The sequence below is a fragment of the Denticeps clupeoides genome, chromosome 17 (genome assembly GCF_900700375.1).
Source record: "Denticeps clupeoides chromosome 17, fDenClu1.1, whole genome shotgun sequence".
Classification (NCBI taxonomy): Eukaryota; Metazoa; Chordata; class Actinopteri; order Clupeiformes; family Denticipitidae; genus Denticeps; species Denticeps clupeoides.
The window spans coordinates 16,108,125-16,129,639 of record NC_041723.1 but is presented as its reverse complement, the minus strand read 5'-3'; the positions used below and the strand labels follow the sequence as shown (position 1 = coordinate 16,129,639).

General features: G+C 44.8%; 2 protein-coding genes across 6 annotated transcripts in view; one reads left to right on the top strand and one right to left on the bottom strand.

Moving 5' to 3' along the window:
- Positions 1 to 1,991: 1,991 nt before the first annotated feature.
- On the top strand, positions 1,992 to 6,382 carry isl2a (ISL LIM homeobox 2a). Its single transcript, XM_028958497.1, has 6 exons — positions 1,992 to 2,154; positions 2,499 to 2,688; positions 3,429 to 3,691; positions 3,825 to 4,111; positions 5,580 to 5,747; positions 5,848 to 6,382. Exons 1-6 carry the CDS (start codon positions 2,097 to 2,099, stop codon positions 5,962 to 5,964), a joined length of 1,083 nt encoding a protein of 360 aa, XP_028814330.1. The 5' UTR covers positions 1,992 to 2,096; the 3' UTR covers positions 5,965 to 6,382.
- Positions 6,383 to 9,304: 2,922 nt separating this feature from the next.
- The window catches only part of scaper (S-phase cyclin A-associated protein in the ER), an 83,447-nt gene continuing 71,236 nt past the window's right edge, over positions 9,305 to 21,515 (bottom strand). For all 5 annotated transcript variants that reach the window (XM_028959234.1, XM_028959236.1, XM_028959235.1 and 2 more), the window contains 4 exons: positions 17,643 to 17,792; positions 11,692 to 11,883; positions 10,300 to 10,351; positions 9,305 to 9,895 (listed from right to left, as the gene is read on the bottom strand). In XM_028959234.1, coding sequence (XP_028815067.1) covers positions 9,792 to 9,895; positions 10,300 to 10,351; positions 11,692 to 11,883; positions 17,643 to 17,792 — 498 coding nt within the window. In that variant the 3' untranslated portion in view covers positions 9,305 to 9,791. The remainder of the gene's footprint in view (positions 9,896 to 10,299; positions 10,352 to 11,691; positions 11,884 to 17,642; positions 17,793 to 21,515) is intronic.

Below are 21,515 nucleotides of genomic sequence, written 5' to 3'. Positions count from 1 at the left end.
ACTCCCCGCCCGGCCCGAACCGAGTATGACCGCGCACTCCGCGTGCACTCTGCGGCCGAGGAGTTCAAAGCCGCAGCCTTAAACTTCCAGCGCCGGAGCCGGACCTGCGAACTGAACTTTTCATTCAGAACTGGCCACTGCTGTATGTGCAGCCTGAAGTGTGTTCCGTATAATTCACACGATACATTCACGTTACGATACATTACACCATTTATACACCCTTATCCAGAGCGACTTATAGTCGGTAGTGACAGTCCTCCTGGAGACACTCAAGTGTCTTCCTCAGGGACACAATGGTAGTAAGTGGGGTTCGAACCTGGGATTTTGTGGTCTTCTGGTGTCTTATCCAACCAGGCCACAACCACTACATATAATCCTGTTTTTTTTTCATATGACATGCATTATCATCACGGTTCATTTTTTTTTATTATTTGATCGTTACTCAGAGAAGACGTCGTTCTTATCTGAACGACGTTTACAGAATATAATGCAATATATATTTTTAATATATTTAGCCCTAGTTTTGATAAATCTGAAATGTGATTTACGAATCGTGCATGAATCCATACATGAACATGTATATTAAAGCGTAAAGACAGCTGCCATGGCGGTCTTGCCATGCATTTCATGAAATAAATAAGAAAAACGAAAAAGCTGCGTCCATAAATAAATAACTGCAATTGCATTTCGCAAAAAAAATGTTTCTGCTTGTTTGTTTTCTCCTTTTCCCCCGATCGCATCCATTCATTCCGCACCAAATCACAGCCGCTTTATTCCGTTTTTTTTCTTCATAATTAAATGTTTACTGCGCGGCAATTCACACACAACATATCAAGCGCTTACTCGAATCAAACGAACGAATCAATTCATTTTTTGGCTTTTAACAAAGGATATATAAAAACGTCGAATTAAAGCCTGTTAGGGATAATTAAAATACAAGAAAAACATCTTGATCCGCAGAGAAAAATGTTAATCACGTTAATCAAAAAAAGTGGAAGCGGAAAGTGCGCAGATTTACAGCGAAGGTGGATTTATTTGTGCACGGGTGAGGGTCAATGTCAAAGGTGAGGTTCGACATACGGTCACTCTCGAAGGAGGAGGAGGATGAGGAGGAGGAGGACCGACTCTCATCTGTCTTCTAGTATTTAAAAAATGAGAGATCAAAAAGAAAATGTAAAATTAAAAACTCCCTCTGAGCGCTGAAAACGAAAACAGGCACCAATTTTCCCGCTTGCTGTTTTCATCCATGGCTGCGGTCCGCATCTCCCAGGAAAACGTTGATAATTCATCATCCAGAACGCGCCGCGGCGTCCCGGTGCCCTTTGCTGAGGATTACGCCAGGAGTACGGCAGGAGTACGGCAGGAGTGAGCAACTTGAAACGTTTTCTTTCTCTAATGTAATTATCTTACACCGGACTTACACGGCATATGACCACGTCACCAATCCACGTGGAAATGCTCTTTTTAAATTTGTTTTATTTATTGTAAATAAATATGTGTAAAAATGTGAAAAAAAAATGTTTGCGCAGCCCCAACTTCACGTTTTAAAGCAGCAGAGATGTGCGCCGCTGTTGCTCGTCCAGCAGAGGGCGCTCCGGTTGGTGGAAAACGCACCCACCGCGTAACGAGTCTCCTCTGCCCTTAAATAATCTACTTGCTGCGATGGTTTATTATACAGCCTAATTAAAATACACAATCTCAACGCGTCGTTTTACACCTTCGTTCGTGGTCCTTGTTTAATGTAAGCAAAACTCTATAATATAAAACTCTATAGATGTCATATAGAAAACATCTCGTAATTAATTACATTCATGCAAAAATATGATGTTATAGTTCATACGTAGGTGTGATTTTGTTTATTGTACTTTTTGCACATGGGCAGGCTGACCCCCCCCCCCCCCTCCTCCCCCAGGTCTCGCGACGTATGCGTGTCCAGGGTCGGGCGTGACGTCACGCTGCGTGTCGGACGTCGCTCTTCCCACTAAAGCTCGCCGCTGGCGGGCCGGGGTGAAGTTATTAGTCGAGCCGAGGACGGGACAGTTTCCCACTCGTTTTATTTTTTCTTCTTCGCCCGCCGCGTTCGCCATCCCTCCTGTATGGTGGATATCCTTCTCCATTCTTCTTTCTTGGGTGATATGGGGGATCATTCCAAAAGTAAGTCTCCCGTGGCCTGCTTTCTTTCTCTCTTTTCCTTTCCTTACTTTTCTTTTTTTTTTTTTTTTTTGATGCGGTTTTTATTTTTAATCGGTATATTTATGGCGTTAACGCGATAAAATGCGATACGACGCGCACGCGCACAGGCGTCATTTTGCTTAATGTCAAGAAAATCCAGGGCCGTTTTTTTTAAGGGGAAGATTCCAGACGTTTCTACCTTTAGATGAATAAAACTGTGTCGTAACTGCAGAAAAGAGACACCGGCCAGTGGTGCAGCGTTAGGCAGCGCGCCCTGGGGTGGCGGTGGCGGTGCAGGTGGGGACACTAACGTGTGCGTCCCGCAGAGAAGCCCGGAATCGCCATGTGTGTCGGCTGCGGAAGTCAGATCCATGACCAGTACATCCTGCGGGTCTCCCCGGACCTGGAGTGGCACGCAGCCTGCCTGAAGTGCGCCGAGTGCAGCCAGTACCTGGACGAGACCTGCACTTGCTTCGTGCGCGACGGCAAGACGTACTGCAAGAGGGATTACGTAAGGTAACCACCACGGGGGGCGGAGTGGGGGACAAAATTGTGATTTCAGACTTCTGGAATTCAGGGGAAAAAAATCTGGTGTAAAATGTCATTTCGAACTCCGCTTGTCCGTTCTGTGGTTTTAATTCCGCGTCGTGCCAGTTCGTGACAGGGACACCCACATCTCCACGCAGGGGTGACCGGTTGTGGTGAGGGTGACTGGACAGTGTTTTCAATATATTTTTTTTTATTGGCTGCAGTGATATAAAATATGTTTATGCGTAAACGGTTAGGACGCGTCTCGATTACGCGCTTCCTGGTGTGAAGCTGGCGAGCAACAGTGTCCCGAATGTTTCCATTAACTTGCGAGAATATGAACTGTTTTTGGAATAGCTAGGTGCCCACCCTAAAAAAAAAAAATGGGAATATCGCTGTTAGGAGGCAAACCCGTAATATAGATTTGGTGCGTAAAATGGCACAACCGCGCATGGCACAGGATGGAAATAACGGTGCAATAAAACGCGAATGTATTAATTATGGTGGCTGGTCGGTTAATTAGAGGGGTCTGGGGTGTGTCGGAGACTGGAATGGGAATGTGACAGATTTTAAGATGAGTTGTCACAGATTAACATTTTTTTTTTAATTCCTGGGAATGGTTTCAATTTTTTGGGGGGGTGCACATGGTTTCTGGGGGGTGGGGTTACAGCGAAATAAAGAATTCCAGTTTCACATGAATATCATCATCCCCCCCCACCCCCGGCCAGGCTGTTCGGGATCAAGTGCGCCAAATGCAACGTCGGCTTCTGCAGCAGCGACCTGGTGATGCGGGCCCGGGACAACGTGTACCACATGGAGTGCTTCCGGTGCTCCGTGTGCAGCAGGCACCTCCTCCCGGGAGACGAGTTCTCCCTGCGGGACGAGGAGCTGCTGTGCCGCGCCGACCACGGCCTGCTGCTGGAGCGCAGCTCGGCGGGGAGCCCGGTCAGCCCCGGGAACGCGCACTCCGGCAGGCCGCTGCACATGGCGGGTCAGTGGCCACTGCTTTCCATACCGAGGACGTTTCATGTTGCTTATACTCCACGTAAAATAAATGATGACATTTATTGATAGTATAGCATGCATATGTAATATTATATTATAATCGGTCCACGACGCCGCAGAGCCCGTGCCGGTCAGGCCGCCGCCGCCGCACCGGAACCACGCGCACAAGCAGTCGGAGAAGACGACGCGCGTCCGGACGGTGCTGAACGAGAAGCAGCTGCACACGTTGCGGACCTGCTACAACGCCAACCCGCGTCCGGACGCGCTGATGAAGGAGCAGCTGGTGGAGATGACCGGCCTGAGCCCGCGCGTCATCCGGGTCTGGTTCCAGAACAAGCGCTGCAAGGACAAGAAGAGGAGCATCCTGATGAAGCAGCTGCAGCAGCAGCAGCACAGCGACAAGACGGTGAAAATACTCATATACTTACTTCTACACACTGGTTTTTATACATATACACACAAGTACATGCAACTCATATACTTCTACACACTGGTTTTTATACATATACACACAAGTACATGCAACTCATATACTTCTACACTCTGTTTTTATATATAAATACACACACAAATACATGCATATAACAGACAACTTATATACTTCTACACACTGGTTTTTATATATACACACAAATACATGCAACTCATATACTTCTACACACTGGTTTTATATATATATATATATATATATATATATATATATATATATATATATATACACACACACACACACACACACACACACACACACACACCACACACACAAATACATGCATATAACAGACAACTTATATACTTATACACACTGGTTTTTATATATACACACAAATACATGCAACTCATATACTTCTACACACTGGTTTTATATATATATATACACACAAATACATGCAACTCATATTTCTACTCTGTTTTTATATATAAATACACACACAAATACATGCATATAACAGACAACTTAAATACTTCTACACACTGGTTTTTATATATACACACAAATACATGCAACTCGTATACTTCTACACTCTGTTTTTATATATAAATACACACACAAATGCATGCATATAACAGACAACTTATATACTTCTACACACTGGTTTTTATATATACACACAAATACATGCAACTCATATACTTCTACACACTGGTTTTATATATATATATACACACACACACAAATACATGCATATAACAGACAACTTATATACTTATACACACTGGTTTTTATATATATACACAAATACATGCAACTCATATACTTCTACACTCTGTTTTTATATATAAATACACACACAAATACATGCATATAACAGACAACTTATATACTTCTACACACTGGTTTTTATATATACACACAAATACATGCAACTCATATACTTCTACACACTGGTTTTTATATACACACACAAATACATGCATATAACAGACAACTTATATACTTCTACACACTGGTTTTTATATATACACACAAATACATGCAACTCATATACTTCTACACACTGGTTTTTATATACACACACAAATACATGCAGCTCATATACTTCTACACACTGTTCATATACACACACACACACACAAATACATGCATATAATGGACAACTCATTTAAAGCTGTTCTGCTCAGTTGGTATTACGTCAGTGTGTGTGTGTGTGTGTGTGTGTGTGTGTGTGTGTATTATGTTTATTTATTTTTATAAATATAGTGTTGTTTTCTAATGCATTTAGCATCTCATGATAGCTAATGTATTATTTAAAAAAATGCTTTTTAAATAAATACATACACGTGTAAATATTGAATGGAATCTCTGAATCGTATTAAAAGAATGTCTGTGCTGTTGGAGCGCTCGTTCTAAGCGCCGGCGTGTGACTGTGCAGAACCTGCAGGGCCTGACGGGAACGCCGCTGGTGGCGGGCAGCCCGATCCGGCACGACACCGCCGTGCAGGGGAACCCGGTGGAGGTGCAGACCTACCAGCCGCCGTGGAAGGCGCTCAGCGAGTTCGCCCTGCAGAGCGACCTGGACCAGCCGGCTTTCCAGCAGCTGGTCTGTCCAACTTCTTAGAACCGCGACTGGCGGCATTTTGTTCAGTGTTGTGGAGCATTCGTGTCGCTTTCTGGGCTAATTTTCCCACTTTCCCTTGGAGGTGTCCTTTTCGGAATCGGGCTCCCTGGGTAACTCTTCGGGCAGCGACGTGACCTCCCTGTCGTCGCAGCTACCCGACACCCCGAACAGCATGGTCCCCAGCCCCGTGGAAACGTGAGATCGGTCCATCCCCGACGGCTCCTGTCCCAGCATGTTCCTCCCGCGGCCCTGCATGAGAACCAGCGACCTCACAGCCTCCGAAGGAAACGGGATTAACTCTCGCGACACCTCCGGCGGGATCTTACTCCGAAGATAACGGTTTGCCAAACACCGAGACTTTTTACCCGGATGCACCTGAACCCGCCACGCCCCGACCCGCCCCATGAGGAATATACGGGAAAAGCCTTCCGATCTCGGGTATGGGCTGCAGACTCTTTTTACCTGTTTTACCAGTGTTCAGTAACGACATTTATCAACAAGATATTTCCTATAGAGAGAGAGAGAGAGAGAGAGAGAGAGAGAGACATATCGGTCTTAATGCGCATGATCTCCGAGGATGGTGTTATAACGGACTCTTGTAAAAAAAAAAAAAAAAATATCGGATGGAAGACTGATTGTTTGATCTTCTCAAGAAAAAAAAGTAAGTTATTGTTATTTATTGTCAGGACAAGCGTCCGTACGGGAAAAAATATGAAATGACCTTAATAAACTATGTTAAGTGCTGTTTATGTCTGAGAAACTCTGCATGATAAACATATGGACGATTATACTGAAAAGATATATGTTACTCGTTTATATGGATAGAATTTGTTTACGTCATCACGTTACTGAGCGATAAAAAAAAAACTGTTCATTAAAAAAAAAAAAAAAAAAAAAAAAAAACAAGACTGAAAAAAAAGCCAAAAAACATGGCGGAGAGAGAGAGTAAGTTATTGGTAAGTTCTGGGTAGAATTAAATATTAGTGAATGACTTTTCGGTCTCCATGATATTTTGATTAAGCCTGTTTGATACAATATTTACTCTTTTTATTTTGTTTTTTAATCCTTTTTTGACGCTAATATTTCAGCGAGTGGCCTGCGTTTAAAGTGCATCGACGTATAGGTTTGAAAAGAAATCTCATCTCCAATTTTGTTTTATTTTATTTTATTAATAAACGCCTTTAACGCCGCCGAGTTCGCGGCCTCGAGGCGCCGTTTCCGCCGTGTGAACGAAGCAGCCAATCGCGTTCCTGTTGCCATGACAATCAGCACAATTAGTTAAGCCAATTAGAGAATAAATTAATATCAACGAAACAGAATAGAATAAAAATAGAACCGGTCGGTGAAGATGGACGCCAACAGATCAACTTTTGACAGATACAGCAATACATTTTACGATTAAAAAAAATAAAAACAAAAGCTTTTTGGATTGAATTCCTAAAGAGCTGAACTGTGGAGCGAATGGCGTGTCGTGATTCGAAAGTGGTTTTCGGGTGTAAACCGGATTGTGACCCCGCGGCCCTCTAGACGGGGGACGGGGATCGGCGGCGTCTTATCTGCCCCCGGCATCACCTGCAAACGATCCGCTGAATGGCGACGGGCCGAAGGGGTTTATTTGGACCTCGGGTCAGTGGGCGGCGACGGGGCGTTATTAAAACTCGTCCTGCAGAGCCGATCGGCGGATAATCGAGTTATGGGGCGGAATGCAGACGGGATGGGAAGCGGCGATTAACGAAGCTCCGGGCTAAAACCGATAATAACTGCGATTAAAACGAATTATCCGACAGATATGTTCGTTTGTTTTTCCTTCGTTTCGCACGACTTTGTTTACACACGTTTTCTTGTGCAATATCATTTGATGATTAATAACAGATCTTATGAAGCGGACATAAAACCGAATTTGGCGAGGTGGTAGAGACAGGAACGTGGCCAGAGGCGAGAAACCACGTTCAAAACGTCATTACACGAGCATTTACTGAAATTAAGCCTAATTAAATATTGCTCATCAGCAATTCAAACTGGAACAGTGACAGAAAGTGACAGGCAATTAATAAAGAGGAACAATTATGCGTCTCATGCGCAATTTACACAAACTCCGCCTCAGATGCAGTTCAGCAATTTAACCAACAATTTAACCAAGTACAAATATTTCAAAGGGACATGTGTAACATTTATAATATATATATACATATATAACATTACATACAACATTTTAAAGTATGGAAAAAAATTCTCATTGGTGAATAAAAAAAATGACAAATTAAATTCGCTTTAGAACATTTTGCAGATTTGCAAAAAGCTCTTTATTCGAAACCAACTGACTAATCATAAGAACATTAAATAAATATTATAATTCTGCCAAAACGTAGTAGACCATTTAATGCACAATAAAAAGTGCAGTTTATATTAAAACGCAATTATATGTAATATAATGATGATGCTTTTAAAAAAAAATATTCTAAAAGCTCTCATGCAAACAACAGAACAATTTGAACAATTCTACCTATTAGACTGAGCATGGGTTTCTTTCTCTTTTTTAAAAAATCTGATCACATAGATACATCTGTAGACCCACGATGTATATAACAGCGGTGTTTCTTTACCCATCATTTACTCAGCAAAAGCAAACAGTGCTGATCCCCCATTCATTCCCGACAATTTGCCCTGAGAGGCCTAATGAAAATAGACGGTGCAATTCCCAGCGGAGAGGCACTTCACCATTTCACTAGAACAATAACAAATGGATGAAATCTGGGGGGGATGCATTTCCTGTGCGGACGTCACCACCAGTTTTTGTCACCGGTTTGCACTGAGACACGAAGCGGACTGTACGGAGGGTTTTGCAAAAGTAAAAGAACTTCTGGGTTTAAAAAGCGAGGAACGGGAGTAGACCACACCTTTCTCTGGAACCTGTTGATCGTGTCGGTGCTACGGTCTGCTAAGGAAGTCGGGTCCCTCGAAGTCTCGAGAGGAGAAATGATCGCACGGGGCGTTAAAGCACCCCGTTCACATTTCCACAGACCAAAGAATTGTGCGAATTTCCTCTCGTTCCATGTAAGAAACCAGTGTTGAGTCTGAACTGGAGAGGTGGCTGAATGACATTTATCAACATTGGTTCGGCAGACCCCGGCAGAGCCCCAGCCACCGTCCCCATGAAAATACATAAACAGCCACTGGCGAGCAGCGTGCCCAGCGATGGGACGATTGTGAAACGGACTGGACGGTCCCTGATTCGAGAGGCTCCGGCTTTTGTTGACACACGGCAGTATTGAGTGACTCAGAGGCAGTGAAGTGAGTCACTCAGGTAAGTGGAGAGGAACACTGCGGTGTTTGTCTCCAGGTGCCCCCAGGACGCTGTAGACCTGAGCCACATTACAGGGGCCTCCGATTTTCATTTACACCCGCCAAACACATTTATCTTGGCAAAAAAAACGGCCACGGTCAATTCATAAATTGCTCCTAATACGTTGATTGCATTGAATAGCAAGCCTCCCTCTGCTATGATGGCGAGGTGGGGACAAAAATACACGACAATTGAATGCGTAACAAATAATTTATTAATCGTGAAAATTATTAAACATGTACATTTCTTATTAAATAAATTATACTTATTCAAATGCTTCAAAATTCGAATGAAAGAACAGCAATGCACAGGGAGGCAAGAGTGGCCCAAACAGTACACGACAAGGAGTAACCATATAAAACTACAGATTACCCAGGCACAGCTTCTTCCAGGTATGACACAAATAAAAAAAAAAAAAATGGAAGACTGAACACACTTTCTGAAAACGACCTTTTATCAAGAAAAGCAACGGTGTAAACAAACATATTATTTTAGGACCATTGCAAAAAGTGCATTTGATCATGTATTCACTTGCATATTCATATATACACACAGAGCTCGAGGTACATTTATTACAGAACTGGCTTTTAACTGGTTTCTGTTGAGTTAGAAGGGTTGGTTGTGCGAGTCGGGGGTTTGTGTTTATTGCGAAGGCCCAGGACTGTGTTTGCAGCGGGGAATAATCACTCGTCCTGCTTCTTGAGGAAAAACTGCAGCGCCGAGTCCCACTCATCTCGGGGGAAGCGGTTGGCGAGGTCACAGTAATCCAGAGGCGAGGACGTTCTCTCTGCGGGAAAAACGGGGTTCAGACACGGATCAGACTTTCTCTCTCTGCACAGTCACAGGGCCTCAGCTGTCAAAAGGGGGAAAGCCACCGGGATCCACGCAGAGCCCCCGATTACACGCCGCTTGGCTTCAAACCTTTCTTTAAACGTTTAAATCAACTATATTAAATGAAATGTTAGGCACTTCTTGCTGCTTTAGATTAGCTGTCCACTTATTGATCATGTTGAGCGACTGGGATCAACTTGGACATTGAACACTAAATGCATGAAATGGATTTAAAAGGATTATTTATTTTTTTTTGGAAATCACAAAATAATCTGCATCATCGGTTTTGTTCATACTTGTGCCGCCTTGATGGCAGTAAAAATTTCCGGATGAATTTAGGAGTCCCGATGGGAGACTCACCTCCCTGCTGCGAGATCCTGTTATCAGCGTGACCCTCGCCGACTGCGCAGTCCTGCAGAAAGGGAAAAACCGGCAGTTCAAACGCTCGCTCGCGCTAATGAGCGCCATAAAACCCAGGACATGTGCGTCCTCCCCCGTGTACACACACACACACACAGACGCAGCACATCTTTATTTTCACTCGTAACCAGAAAAGAAGAGCGGTTATCTGTACAACTGCGCCGAGCTTAGGCCGCAGCGCCCTGATCCCACGCGTGGGCACGCGTGCGCTCATTTGAAACCAATAAGGAGGCGTGTTAATTGGATACTGTTGCCTGGTCCTTTATCTCGGGGAGTTTCACGCCATTTCCTCGCACTTTCTGTCCGCGGTTGCGAAGGCAGCTTTAAAAATTCAAGAGCAGCTGAATTTCACCCCCCCCCCTCACAGGACGGGACAGTGTGACCACCGCATGCATCATTCATTAGTTTATACTACAGATCACAACATACTCCGTTCTGTTCCCCTCGGAGGTTATCTTCTTCTGTTCCCAAGGAATGTACATAAATATTGTCAAGCACGCCCTTTTGTTCGCCGTCAGCGGCCTCAACAAATGGCGGCGGGGGCCAGGACGCCATACATCTCTCCGTTGTTTGGACGAATTGACGGTTACCTGTCCTTCGCAGAGTAAAAAGTAATCTTAAAATAAATAAGCGAGGTAGCCGGCCGCGCGCGGAGGATTGTCAGGGGGAAGATGAAGGAGGCTGGCTGTTTACTAGAGGCTCAGCCAGTGGCAGGTAAATCCACTTGCATGGCCGGAGGAAGCGATCCGTCTCGGGCGATCCATGGAAAACAAAGAGGAAGAAACGGCCTCGCGCTCCCTCACACACACACCGATGTAGCCACAGGATGATGCTCTGCAGAATCAGGACAATCTGCACAAGGTGACTGAGTAATCATATAGTCATGCGTGAAACTCTGTGTAAATTAAAGCTAAATGTGTGTGAGTGTGAGATTTAACATGATTTGTAGAGATTTAGTGATTTGCATGTAGGCGTAGGTCTGATTGTGTGTTTGTGTGTGTTTATATGCAGCATGTCCCACCTTAGACTAATACAGTGAAAGTAGTCATCGGCCTATAATCTGTCAAATTAAAGGAAACCTATTATTTTATTTAAATTTTATTTTATTTTTTAAATCTGAACAACCTTTGTAGATATTTGATGATATTTTTACCTGTAAAAATATCAATGTATTTGGCAAAGAGAAATACAATGGCCATCATGTTGCCAAGCCAATATTTTATTGAATTGTATAAGTGTGTATATATATATATATAGTATATCTAAGGACTGTACTGCATGAATAATTAAAAAGCTTTTCGCTAAACGGTGTTATAATGAGTGTGTGAGTACCTGTATGAAGGTGGCCAGCAGCACGCAGCTCATCTCCTGCTGCAGGACGGCCTTGTTGTGCGGGTTGTTGCAGCAGGCGCAGATGAGCGAGGGGAAGAGCACGCGGATGAGGCGCGGGTGGCTGAAGTACTGGAACGGCAGCTGACACAGTTTCTGCAGCACGCTGGGCTGCCGGCCAGACTGTACAATCACCTGGAACACACAGGCAGACACAGTCAGTCACCGTCAGGCACCGCCGTAAATCAGGCTCCGGTGCCCCTCCCCGGCATAAATCTGCCACTAAAACAACACACAAACACCCATTAAAGAGGAGAAATAGAGGGCGAAGACTCCTGACACACAATTACACAAAACACCATCAGGGACGGGGAGGGTTTTTTTTTTTTTTTGGTCGTAGGTAGAGTGAGTTGTTGAGGGGAAAGCCACAAAATAAAAAAAAATAAATAAAAAAACCTCAGCTGACGCTGAACGTTCAGTGATCTGCGTTTGATTGCCAATGACATCACCCCCTGGCTTCTGCCATTATTGTGCAACTGAAATATTCAGAGCAATTCAGCACTGAGCTTGTGTGGTTCAGGCTCGGCACAGAAGAAGCACAGAGCCCCTGTGGGCAGAGTTAGGGGCCGTTAAAGAATAATGATAAATAAAAAAATAAAAAAAAGGTGGGGGGCTGGGTTGGGGTTCAACACAGGTTCTGCCACTTTAAAAAATGAAGCAATACCATTAATGGAGTTCTCACCAGGCCCCTCGCCGCACACAACGTCAATCACCCCATCACATCCGGCCCACCGGTATTAAACCGAAATCACTCCCAGGCCACCGCCGACCAAAAACAGGGGTGCTGATCTGTTGGTTAAAAGGGGAATGACTCTCAGCCACCCCTAAAAAAATGGAGGCATCAACCATCCCCCCCGCAGAGCCTGGGAAAGCCCACAAGCTTTTCGGTGCAGGATTCGGCGTGCGAGGTCCAACAATCTCCCACCCCACTGTTTTACACGAACCACACCCACGCCACCTCTTATCCCCAAATACAAACCAGAAGGGTGGCTTGAGGTTCGTGGACCGGGGTGACATAAATTACTGCGATTTACAAGATTTTAAAAATACCCTTTAAGAAAACTCGGCCGATGCCTTCCCTGGTTTAATAATGCACTTTAGTGGTTTAACAGTATGATAAACAAACCAATAATTCCCTTCTTTTTATCATTTCAAGAAGGCCCTCCAAGCGGGTGTTCTACAGCAGCGTTCAAAGGCTCTCATTCCAACGTCATTCGGTATCAGGGCCTGTTTAAAGACACGTGAGCGAGCGGCTTGAGGCAGAACACTGACATGGCGTTTAAGGCTGACAGCTGACCACTAGGTGACAGGGGGTCCAGAATAATGCATGCCATTCCCTCGGAACCTTCAAAAAGCCCAACGCTGACCAAACCTCTCGTAGGGACACTATTAACTGGACGTCTCGCAGTGGCTCAGGGTTGGAGTGGTAGGCTTGGTCATTCAGTTTTCTTCCATTACCAAAAAATTAAAAAATAAACTGGACTGGACATTGCCTGGTAACCAGTGCGCCTTAAAACTCCTTGGCACCAGGCTCCTTGAAAGAAAGAAAGCGTTCAGGAGTGGGAGAAGGAGGACATTTTGCACACAAATCACACCTCCATCTCATAAGCCTCCACCACATAGCGCTCCATCTTAAGAGGCCCAAACAAATTGTCCACCCTCAAGTGTCCGCAGCAGGGAGACATAAAACACAATGAATCCGGCACGGCAGGGAGGACCAGAGGTTACCTCAGAACCGAGCCTGTCCAGGCCTCGCGGTGGCCAAGAGTAATGACCCCAGCTCTGAGTGTCATTCCAGACTGGGGTTTAGGCCTGGGCCAAGCCTCTCCTCATCCACAGGAGTATCTGTTCAGGACTTGAGATCATAAAAAAGAACGGCAGGCGTTTGAACTCATGGATTGGCTCAACAGACGCCTCTGTGTTTATAAAAAAAAAAAAAAAAGGTTTTGCCTGTCCTATGTTTCCTTACGTTGCGAGAGCTGGGGAGCTCAAACAGCGCCATGTACTTTACGAGGCCACATTACATAACCCCCCCTTAAAAACAAAGGGTGTGTAAAGTTAATGCTCCGAAACGCAAACAAGGAACAGGAATGCCACTAAGCTGAAGAGGAAATGCAGTGGAGCAGGTCAGCTTTGACATTGTTAATCAAGCAAAAAATAAAGTTTTCTAGGGCGGTGGGTGGTGGGTACAGAACCATCACAGAAGTACCGTGCAGCACTTCAAGGTCGTAATCATACTTCTACATCTTTAAATGCTGTTCTAGATGTTCGAGATACAAAGTATCCTTTGTTAAATCCATGTTACATTTACCGATGCAGTATTTGGAATAGACTTTTGTGCTGAGAATAATAAGATCTGTGGTGATCTACAAAAAAAATCTGCTTTACGGGCTCAAATGCAGAAGCACAAGTGCAGCAGAAAACAAGAAAAAACTGAATTGCTATTTTACACACAAAATACCATTCATGTATATTCTATTATTATTCTGTATTACATAGAAAAGGAATGTAAATCAATCTTTTTATGACCATATATTCAGTAATCAGGCATCAGTACTTTTTGCCCAACTCTGCATTCCACATATGCTATTAAACACAGCTAATTAAGGAAGAGTCAGAACGAAGATGAAGGGCCTCCAGGGGAAAAAAAAAAAAAAAAAAAAAGTATTTCGCAGTATTTCCCATCAGGAGCCCTGAAAAAGGACAGGGCGTCTAGACACCCCAACACTTCGGTCAGTGGGGACCAGGATGTGTCAAGCTTCAAACAGGGCCACAAATCTGCAGCTCTGGCCACTCAAATACAAACCAGATCCCCTGGCAGAGGCTCCTCTCTGAAGACCAGCGTCGGGGTAAAGGAGCGGGAACTGCCGGCCTGCTGATAAGAGCGAAAGGCAAACCACATCTGAGGAGGCCGAGAGAACACTCATGAGAGGAAGTTGCTGTTGAAGGGGATTTATCTTAACAACCCCTACCACCCACCAACAGGTTATAGAGATGCGCTGGCCAAACGCTCCATAAATTCAGCCCTGTTCAGACAATCTGACGGCGGCTGAGACACACGCGTAAACATTTGTGTAGAGAACTGGGAAATTTTCGGCATTGTACCTTCTTTTTTTTTTTTTCCTCAACCCAGCACTCTTCTTTAAAAAAAAAGAAAGACGATCCAGTTCATCAAAACACCATAAAGCACTTGAGCAATACTAGTTTCGTCACACGATTTATCACCGTCTGCCTAATGTCATCTTTGATTCGACAGGAAGATAATCTTACCGGTGCTGCCTGAGAGCTGACCTGACCTGGAACACACTCAAAACCAAGTATTAGGAAGTAAACAAAGACCTTGATGTTTTTTTTTTTTTTTTGGAAGATTTATGGGACAGAAAAAAAAAAAAAAACTAAATAAAACCGAAAGGCGGTTCTCCAGTATCTTAAACCTGAGCTTCCCCTCGAGACAAGTCTGTAAATCACAGCAAAGTCACGTCACGTCACTCGAGTTTGGCTCCCTGTTTACTGACGAACAATGAGAAAGCGGCGGCGTTCGCTCATCCACCCCTGCCTGGCTCCTGGACGTCTGGCCCGGCCAGGCTTACGCCTCACAGGGAAGGAGTGTTGGGTTATCTCAGGCAGTAATGGGGCGATGAAGGCATCGTTTCAGCATCAGTTTAGCGGGGATTACAGGAGCGGAAAGGAGATGCCCTACGCCCTAGCAAGAACAAACCTGGCAAGGGGGAAGAGAAAATGACTGACAGATTGAGAGAGAGTCAGGGGAGATATGGCTGATGAGGGTGTGAAGGATGATTTCAGTCTGGGCCTTTTCAGGTTTGCTGAACAATGTGTTGAAAAGCACAAGAGAAAGACTGGGAGAAATACTGAAGACTTTCTGTACCGTCTGCAGTATTTAAGGCTGGGTGGGTGTCTGTGTGGCCTTCGGTACAGTGTTTCCACCTCTGGAGTAAAATCTGTGCGTCAGTGACGTGTAACTTCTCACTCAGTGCTTCGTGATTCATTGCCTGATGACAGACATCACTGGCAGAACGGTACCAAGCACGGCAACAATCGCTTTTAGGCCTGTGTTTGAAAGTGCATACGTCCTGTATATAAATATAAGTACAAAAAAAATGTATCTACAATACATCCTGGAGAGTACTAAATGTACATCTCTGTCCCCGCAAGTCCAAACACACTTCAGAGCCCACACGACTGTGCATATGTCACTCCAACAATGGCTTTTTGTTCAATGAAGTGAATTATTTATACCAGTCAAGCTCGGAGAACATCACAGTCGTGTAGAAGTTCTTCACAGGCCGGCCTTTTCTTTTACAGGGCCGGATTATTTCTCATGCACGCACACATAAACAAAGGTCGTCGCGCCGGCACTGATTCAGCAGCCCGTGTGGCGGCCTTTTGTGTTCCAGCAGTGCTTACATTAGCCTGAGAAAGGCCACGGCTGCTCCAAATATTCCCCCCGCCGCTCCATTTATCCCGCGCACAGTCCGGCGTGGACACATTCCAGGACCGGTGCCACTGGCCTGCATCAAAGTCGGAGGAAGTCGCAACATGCTGGAGACCCCCGGCCTCCCTCCTCCTCCTCGGGGTGTCTCATGTGTTGTGTCATTTCTCTACAATATTCTTACAGTGATGTGAGATGTGCGAGTTAAATATTAAACAGTCCAGATCAATAGAGCCGTGGGATCAAGTGTCCAGTTTATTCATTTCATTAAAATCAATTTTTCTGTATGTATTATCCTACTTATTTCTTCATTATAATTAGCTAATTAATATTTAATTATAAAATGTATGACCATGCTATTTTCTTCTTTAGGGAGGAAACAGATTTTTCTGAACCCCGAAAGCCCCCAATATACACAATTGATATGAAAATGTAATATTTTAATTATCCATACCTACAATTATTTCCCTGCACCTGCCAGTGAACGTGGAGACATGTTTAATACTAAGGACTGAAAGACGGCCAACGGGGGAGATAAAACAGTGGCCTGTGTCCTGCACAGAAGTCACAAGTTTAAAGATTTTGCAGTGTAGCATTTTTCAAATTAGCAAAGTGCGCCGGGGAACAAATGAATATGCAAAAGGTGCTACTCCCGGCCTGGCCATTCTGTTAACTTCCCCGCATGAGCACAAAGCCCAATCATCTGTCACTGCCCTAATTCAATCATCAGCCCTCATTCAATTATCCAATATAATATGCAAATGAAGCTAACAATGGCCAACAAATGCTAATTATGTACATCAAAATAATTAAATTGGACCAGATCAGTGGAGGGGGACTGAACTGCCATAAAATGGCAGCAGCTGCTTTAATTAAGACTAAAAATGTTTTAAATTAGAATCCGTAATCAGCCCATAAATTGTTCTGAAAGGGAGGTGGACCTGACCCTCCCCCGAGGACGTAACAGTCACAGGGTGGCCTTCTCCTCTGCTGGGCTCTTCATAACTAACGTCTGACAGAGCGTTGCACTTGACACGATTGAAAGATGAATAAATAAATAAATTCCACAAAAACTGAGGCGCATGCTTGAAGCAGAGCACCTTCGCTTCGCGGCACGCTGCGCATTTGGCTTCATGCGCCGTCGGGCTGCTGCTGCCCTCCAGCGCAGCACTAAGCCCCAGCCGACCGCCCGCAGAGAGACAGTGAGTCAACTCGGGGCGTCTGTGTAGCTGACACACCACAGAACAGCGCCGAGGTGGCAGATCCTCTACATTATTAAACAGCCACCTATTGTTGCTTTTGTGCCGGCTGTTTGTAGAAAGAAAAGTACACCAGCTCCCCATCTAACCGATAAGCTTGTGAATAAAGAATAAAGCTCATATCAAACAGAGATTTATTGCATTCACGCTCATAATGAATGCGGTGTACGGTGGTGTCGCCTCACCTGGTTGTCGGGGTGGTTGACGGTGAAGTAGCCCACACAGACGATCACCTCGTGCAGGAGCTCCTCGCTCGTGTGCTGCGAGCAGAACCACAGCAGGGAGCTGACAATGTGGCGGAACGCCAGAGACAGACCCTCAGCACCTAGAACGGACTAGAAACAACACAAAAACACTCAGACGGTGTGCAAGCGTCCGCCCAAGGGGTGTAGAAGCAGGGGAAGAAAAAACACACACACACATAGACAGAGCCAAGTCCAATGGAGAAGGGGAAAAAAGATGTTTATTTGTGAATTATAAATCAAAATTATGACTTCTTGTGTTGGACAGTTGAAACTGTTTCACATCAATCTTTGAGTGACCACTTAACCATAGCTGCTGTGGCGAGAAACACATCTTGCCCGGCCAAATGTATTTATGGAAAGCGAGGGGGGAAAAACAAGCAGTTCAGGCCCGATAATGTAGACGCCGTGGGGCGAACACAGCAGAATAGAGGAGTTTGTGTACCGGGATTTTGAGGGACCCAGGGAGGGGGGGGTGTGGTGTCGGTGAAGGCTGGGGTCCCACCGTCGGACCCCGGATCCCGCCACGGTGGAGATGCTAGAGGCGGCTCACAGACAGTATTTATTAAACATGTCAGCGTGACTGAGCGCTCGAGAGGCGGCGCGGAATGGGCGGACCCCAGGCGCGGGGCGTGTGAGAGTGTGCGGGGATGAGAGCGTAAACAACGGCCTGAACAACAATACCTGAGACACCCGGAGCTGCCACCACTCAGGGAACAGAGAGTGTTTATGTTAGTGATAAGACCACATAGAGCGTCCATGTCTACTCTCCAAGGTGAAGGTGAACTTCAACTGGCCACTGGCCACTTGGACATTCACGCTGCTAGTTCATTTAGGGAATCATACACTGGGACTCTGGAAAGTTTTACATTTTGTTATGTGACAGCATTATACAACCTTGGATTAAAATCTTTTTTTTACCTCAAATTTCTGAAAAATAATGAAACAAGATCTTGAATAAAAGGATAAGTAAAAATAAAAAGTATACAAGTATTCACAGCTCAAAGATGAGCTTCCTGTTACCACAGGTGGACTACAATCAAGTTGTAGGATGATCCTGGACATGAAAAAACAGACCCATAATTGGAAGGTTGCCGGTTTGAATCCCGAAGTGCCAAGGTCCCCAGACACATTATAAATTTACATTTACAGCATTTACCAGATGCCCTTATCCAGAGTGACTTACAATCAGTAGTTACAAGGACAGTCCCCCTGGAGCAACTTAGGGTTAAGTGTCTTGCTCAGGGGCACAATGGTGGTAAGTGGGATTTGAACCTGGGTCTTCTGGTTTATAGGAGAGTCTGTTACCCACTAGGCAACTATAACCCTAGTGGTAGACACTGCCCACGCTCCTCCCCAGACGCCTGTCATGGCTGCCCACTGCTCACCAAGGGTGATGGTTAAAAGCAGAGGACACATTTTGTTATGTCACTGCGTGCTGTGCTGTGTTTCACAATGACAATCATTTCACTTTTATTTCACCCAATCAATGACAGTGATCAATGGTTGAAGGGCCTTAGTCAGGGAGGTGAGAAGGAACCTGATGGTCAGAGCATTGCTATATATATATATACACACACACACACACACACACACACACATATATATACACACACACACACACACACACACACACACACACACACACACTAAACTAAAGAATGTCAATCATTTCTGCAGGACTCCACCAATAAGGCCTGTATTGTAGAGTGGCCAGACAGATGCCACTACTAAGTAAAGTCACATGGAGTTTGCCAAATGGCACCTAAGGGACTCTCAAGACCACAGACAAACAACATTCTCTGGTCTGATGAAACTAAGACACTAAGACACCATCACCTGGCCAGTACCACCCCTGCAGTGGTGGCAGCATCATGCTGTTCAGAATTTCTTTTGGCAGCAGGAACTGTGAGAGAAGTCATGGTTAAGGGAAAGATGAATGTGACAACGTAGAGACATCCTGGAAGATAACTGCACAGTGCTCTGGACCTCGGACTGGGTGAATGTTCATCTTCCAACAGGACAATGAGCCTAAGCACACAGCCAACAAAGGAGATAACAAAGGAGAGGCTTTAGGACAACTGAATGTACTTGAGTGTCCACACCAGATCCCAGACTTGAATCCGATTGAACATCTCTGGAGATGGCTGTGCACCGACACATCCCATCCAACCTGATGGACTCGGAAAGGTGCTGCAAACAAGAATTGGAGAAACGGACCAAAAACTGGTGTCCGAAGCTTCAAAAAAGGCTGTGAATAATTCTGTGCATGTTTTATGTGTTGAATGCATGTGCAAAAGTTTCAAGCAGACTTTGTCACTTTGTTATTTTGGGATACTGTGTATAGAATTTGAGGTAAAAAAAATATTTAGACAATAAGACTGCAACAAGTGAAGAACTGTGAGTACTTTCTGGATTAATTGTACACACTGTACACTATGGGCTACAGCACTGAAATGAACTCAATAAAAGTACATATCATGACCGACAAACGCTTGACAAGATAATAGCTTACGTAATGGGAAATGCCTTTACAGTTCACAATCAGTTAATCTTATGTCAATTATGCATGTGTTATGGTAATGTACGTTTTGCTGAGAAATCTCATTTCATGACTGATGAAACTAATCAATAAATAATGATTAAGATTTCCTGTTACTCGCTTTGGCCCATGTCAGCATGTTCACTTGTGATAATGGACTCTGTGGGTTAGCACTCTATAAGAAGAGATATTAGTGCACGAGTAAAGCTTGCAGGCTGGACATCTGGTGCAAGGTCGAGGCTGTGTGGCTTTGTCCAAGGACAGGCGTTTGTTCTTTTAGCCAGAAAAGGTCTTTTTTACAAATATAAAAAATGATCAATCATCTGTTGTTTTGATCTAATTGGTGGTGGTCAGTCCTGAAACTGTATCCTGTTTCCAGGTGAATCAGTGAGCCAATAACCCCACTGCCCGTTCCTTCTTTCAGAGATTCTGACCACTGCAGACTGGAACATCCCACAAGATCTGCAGTCTTGGAGATGCTATAACCAGTTATATAGCAAATCACAATTTGGCTGTAGTCTGCATCTCCAAACTTTTTGCCAGTGTCATTCCCTTCCGTTCATCAGTGTATTTAACATTTCCAGACAATCCGAGCAGGACAAATCTGTCTACTGTGCAAGCAAACTAGTGCAAATAAATATTTGGATTCTGAAAATACTGGAATTGGTGTGCACACTAGTAAAGGCAGAACTCATACCCATGGTCCCATTCACCTGAGAGAGACGTTACCTGAGGCATTTGTCTCGAGACTTAGTTTACTGTAAATCACTCCCTTGCACTGAGCGGAGACTGGAGAAGATGGATGAAAGAGAGAGAGAGAGAGACCCCACCATTGTAGCCATTAGTCCAGGGACACTGGAAAATCCAAACCACAAGGTGATTACAACCACAGGCCACTGAGCAGTGTTATTTAAAATGTTCATAAAAAGGCTGGGGGCTGCAGCCCTTTGACTGCCAGCTGGTTTGAATAGCTCAAGCACAGCCCAGCCAGTCTTCAGAGTCATTACCAAGGCACGTTAAAGTAATTCATAACGTCCCCCTGGCTTCCTCCATCGCACCTTTTTTGTTTACTTGGTGATTTAGCGCCGCAAAGGCGCACCCTTCGCTTCATCGGGCCCTCTCATGTACGGCCATAGAGCCTGCACTCACTGCCCTCCTCCATCCGCATTGCTGACCCAGGCCCTTTCAGGAACCTTCAGCAGACCTTCCCAGGTCAGAGGTCACGCGTGTTTACACTCCAGAGATCAACTTTGTTCTGAGAAGATATATTTTGT

What these genes read in the sequence shown, in the direction of transcription:
- isl2a (XM_028958497.1), top strand. Translation starts at nt 2,097, where the DNA reads ATGGTGGATATCCTTCTCCATTCTTCTTTCTTGGGTGATATGGGGGAT. An exon ending in TGCAAGAGGGATTACGTAAG is followed by an intron (nt 2,689 to 3,428) that starts GTAACCACCACG and finishes ACCCCCGGCCAG; the next exon opens with GCTGTTCGGGATCAAGTGCG. An exon ending in AGCAGCACAGCGACAAGACG is followed by an intron (nt 4,112 to 5,579) that starts GTGAAAATACTC and finishes GTGACTGTGCAG; the next exon opens with AACCTGCAGGGCCTGACGGG.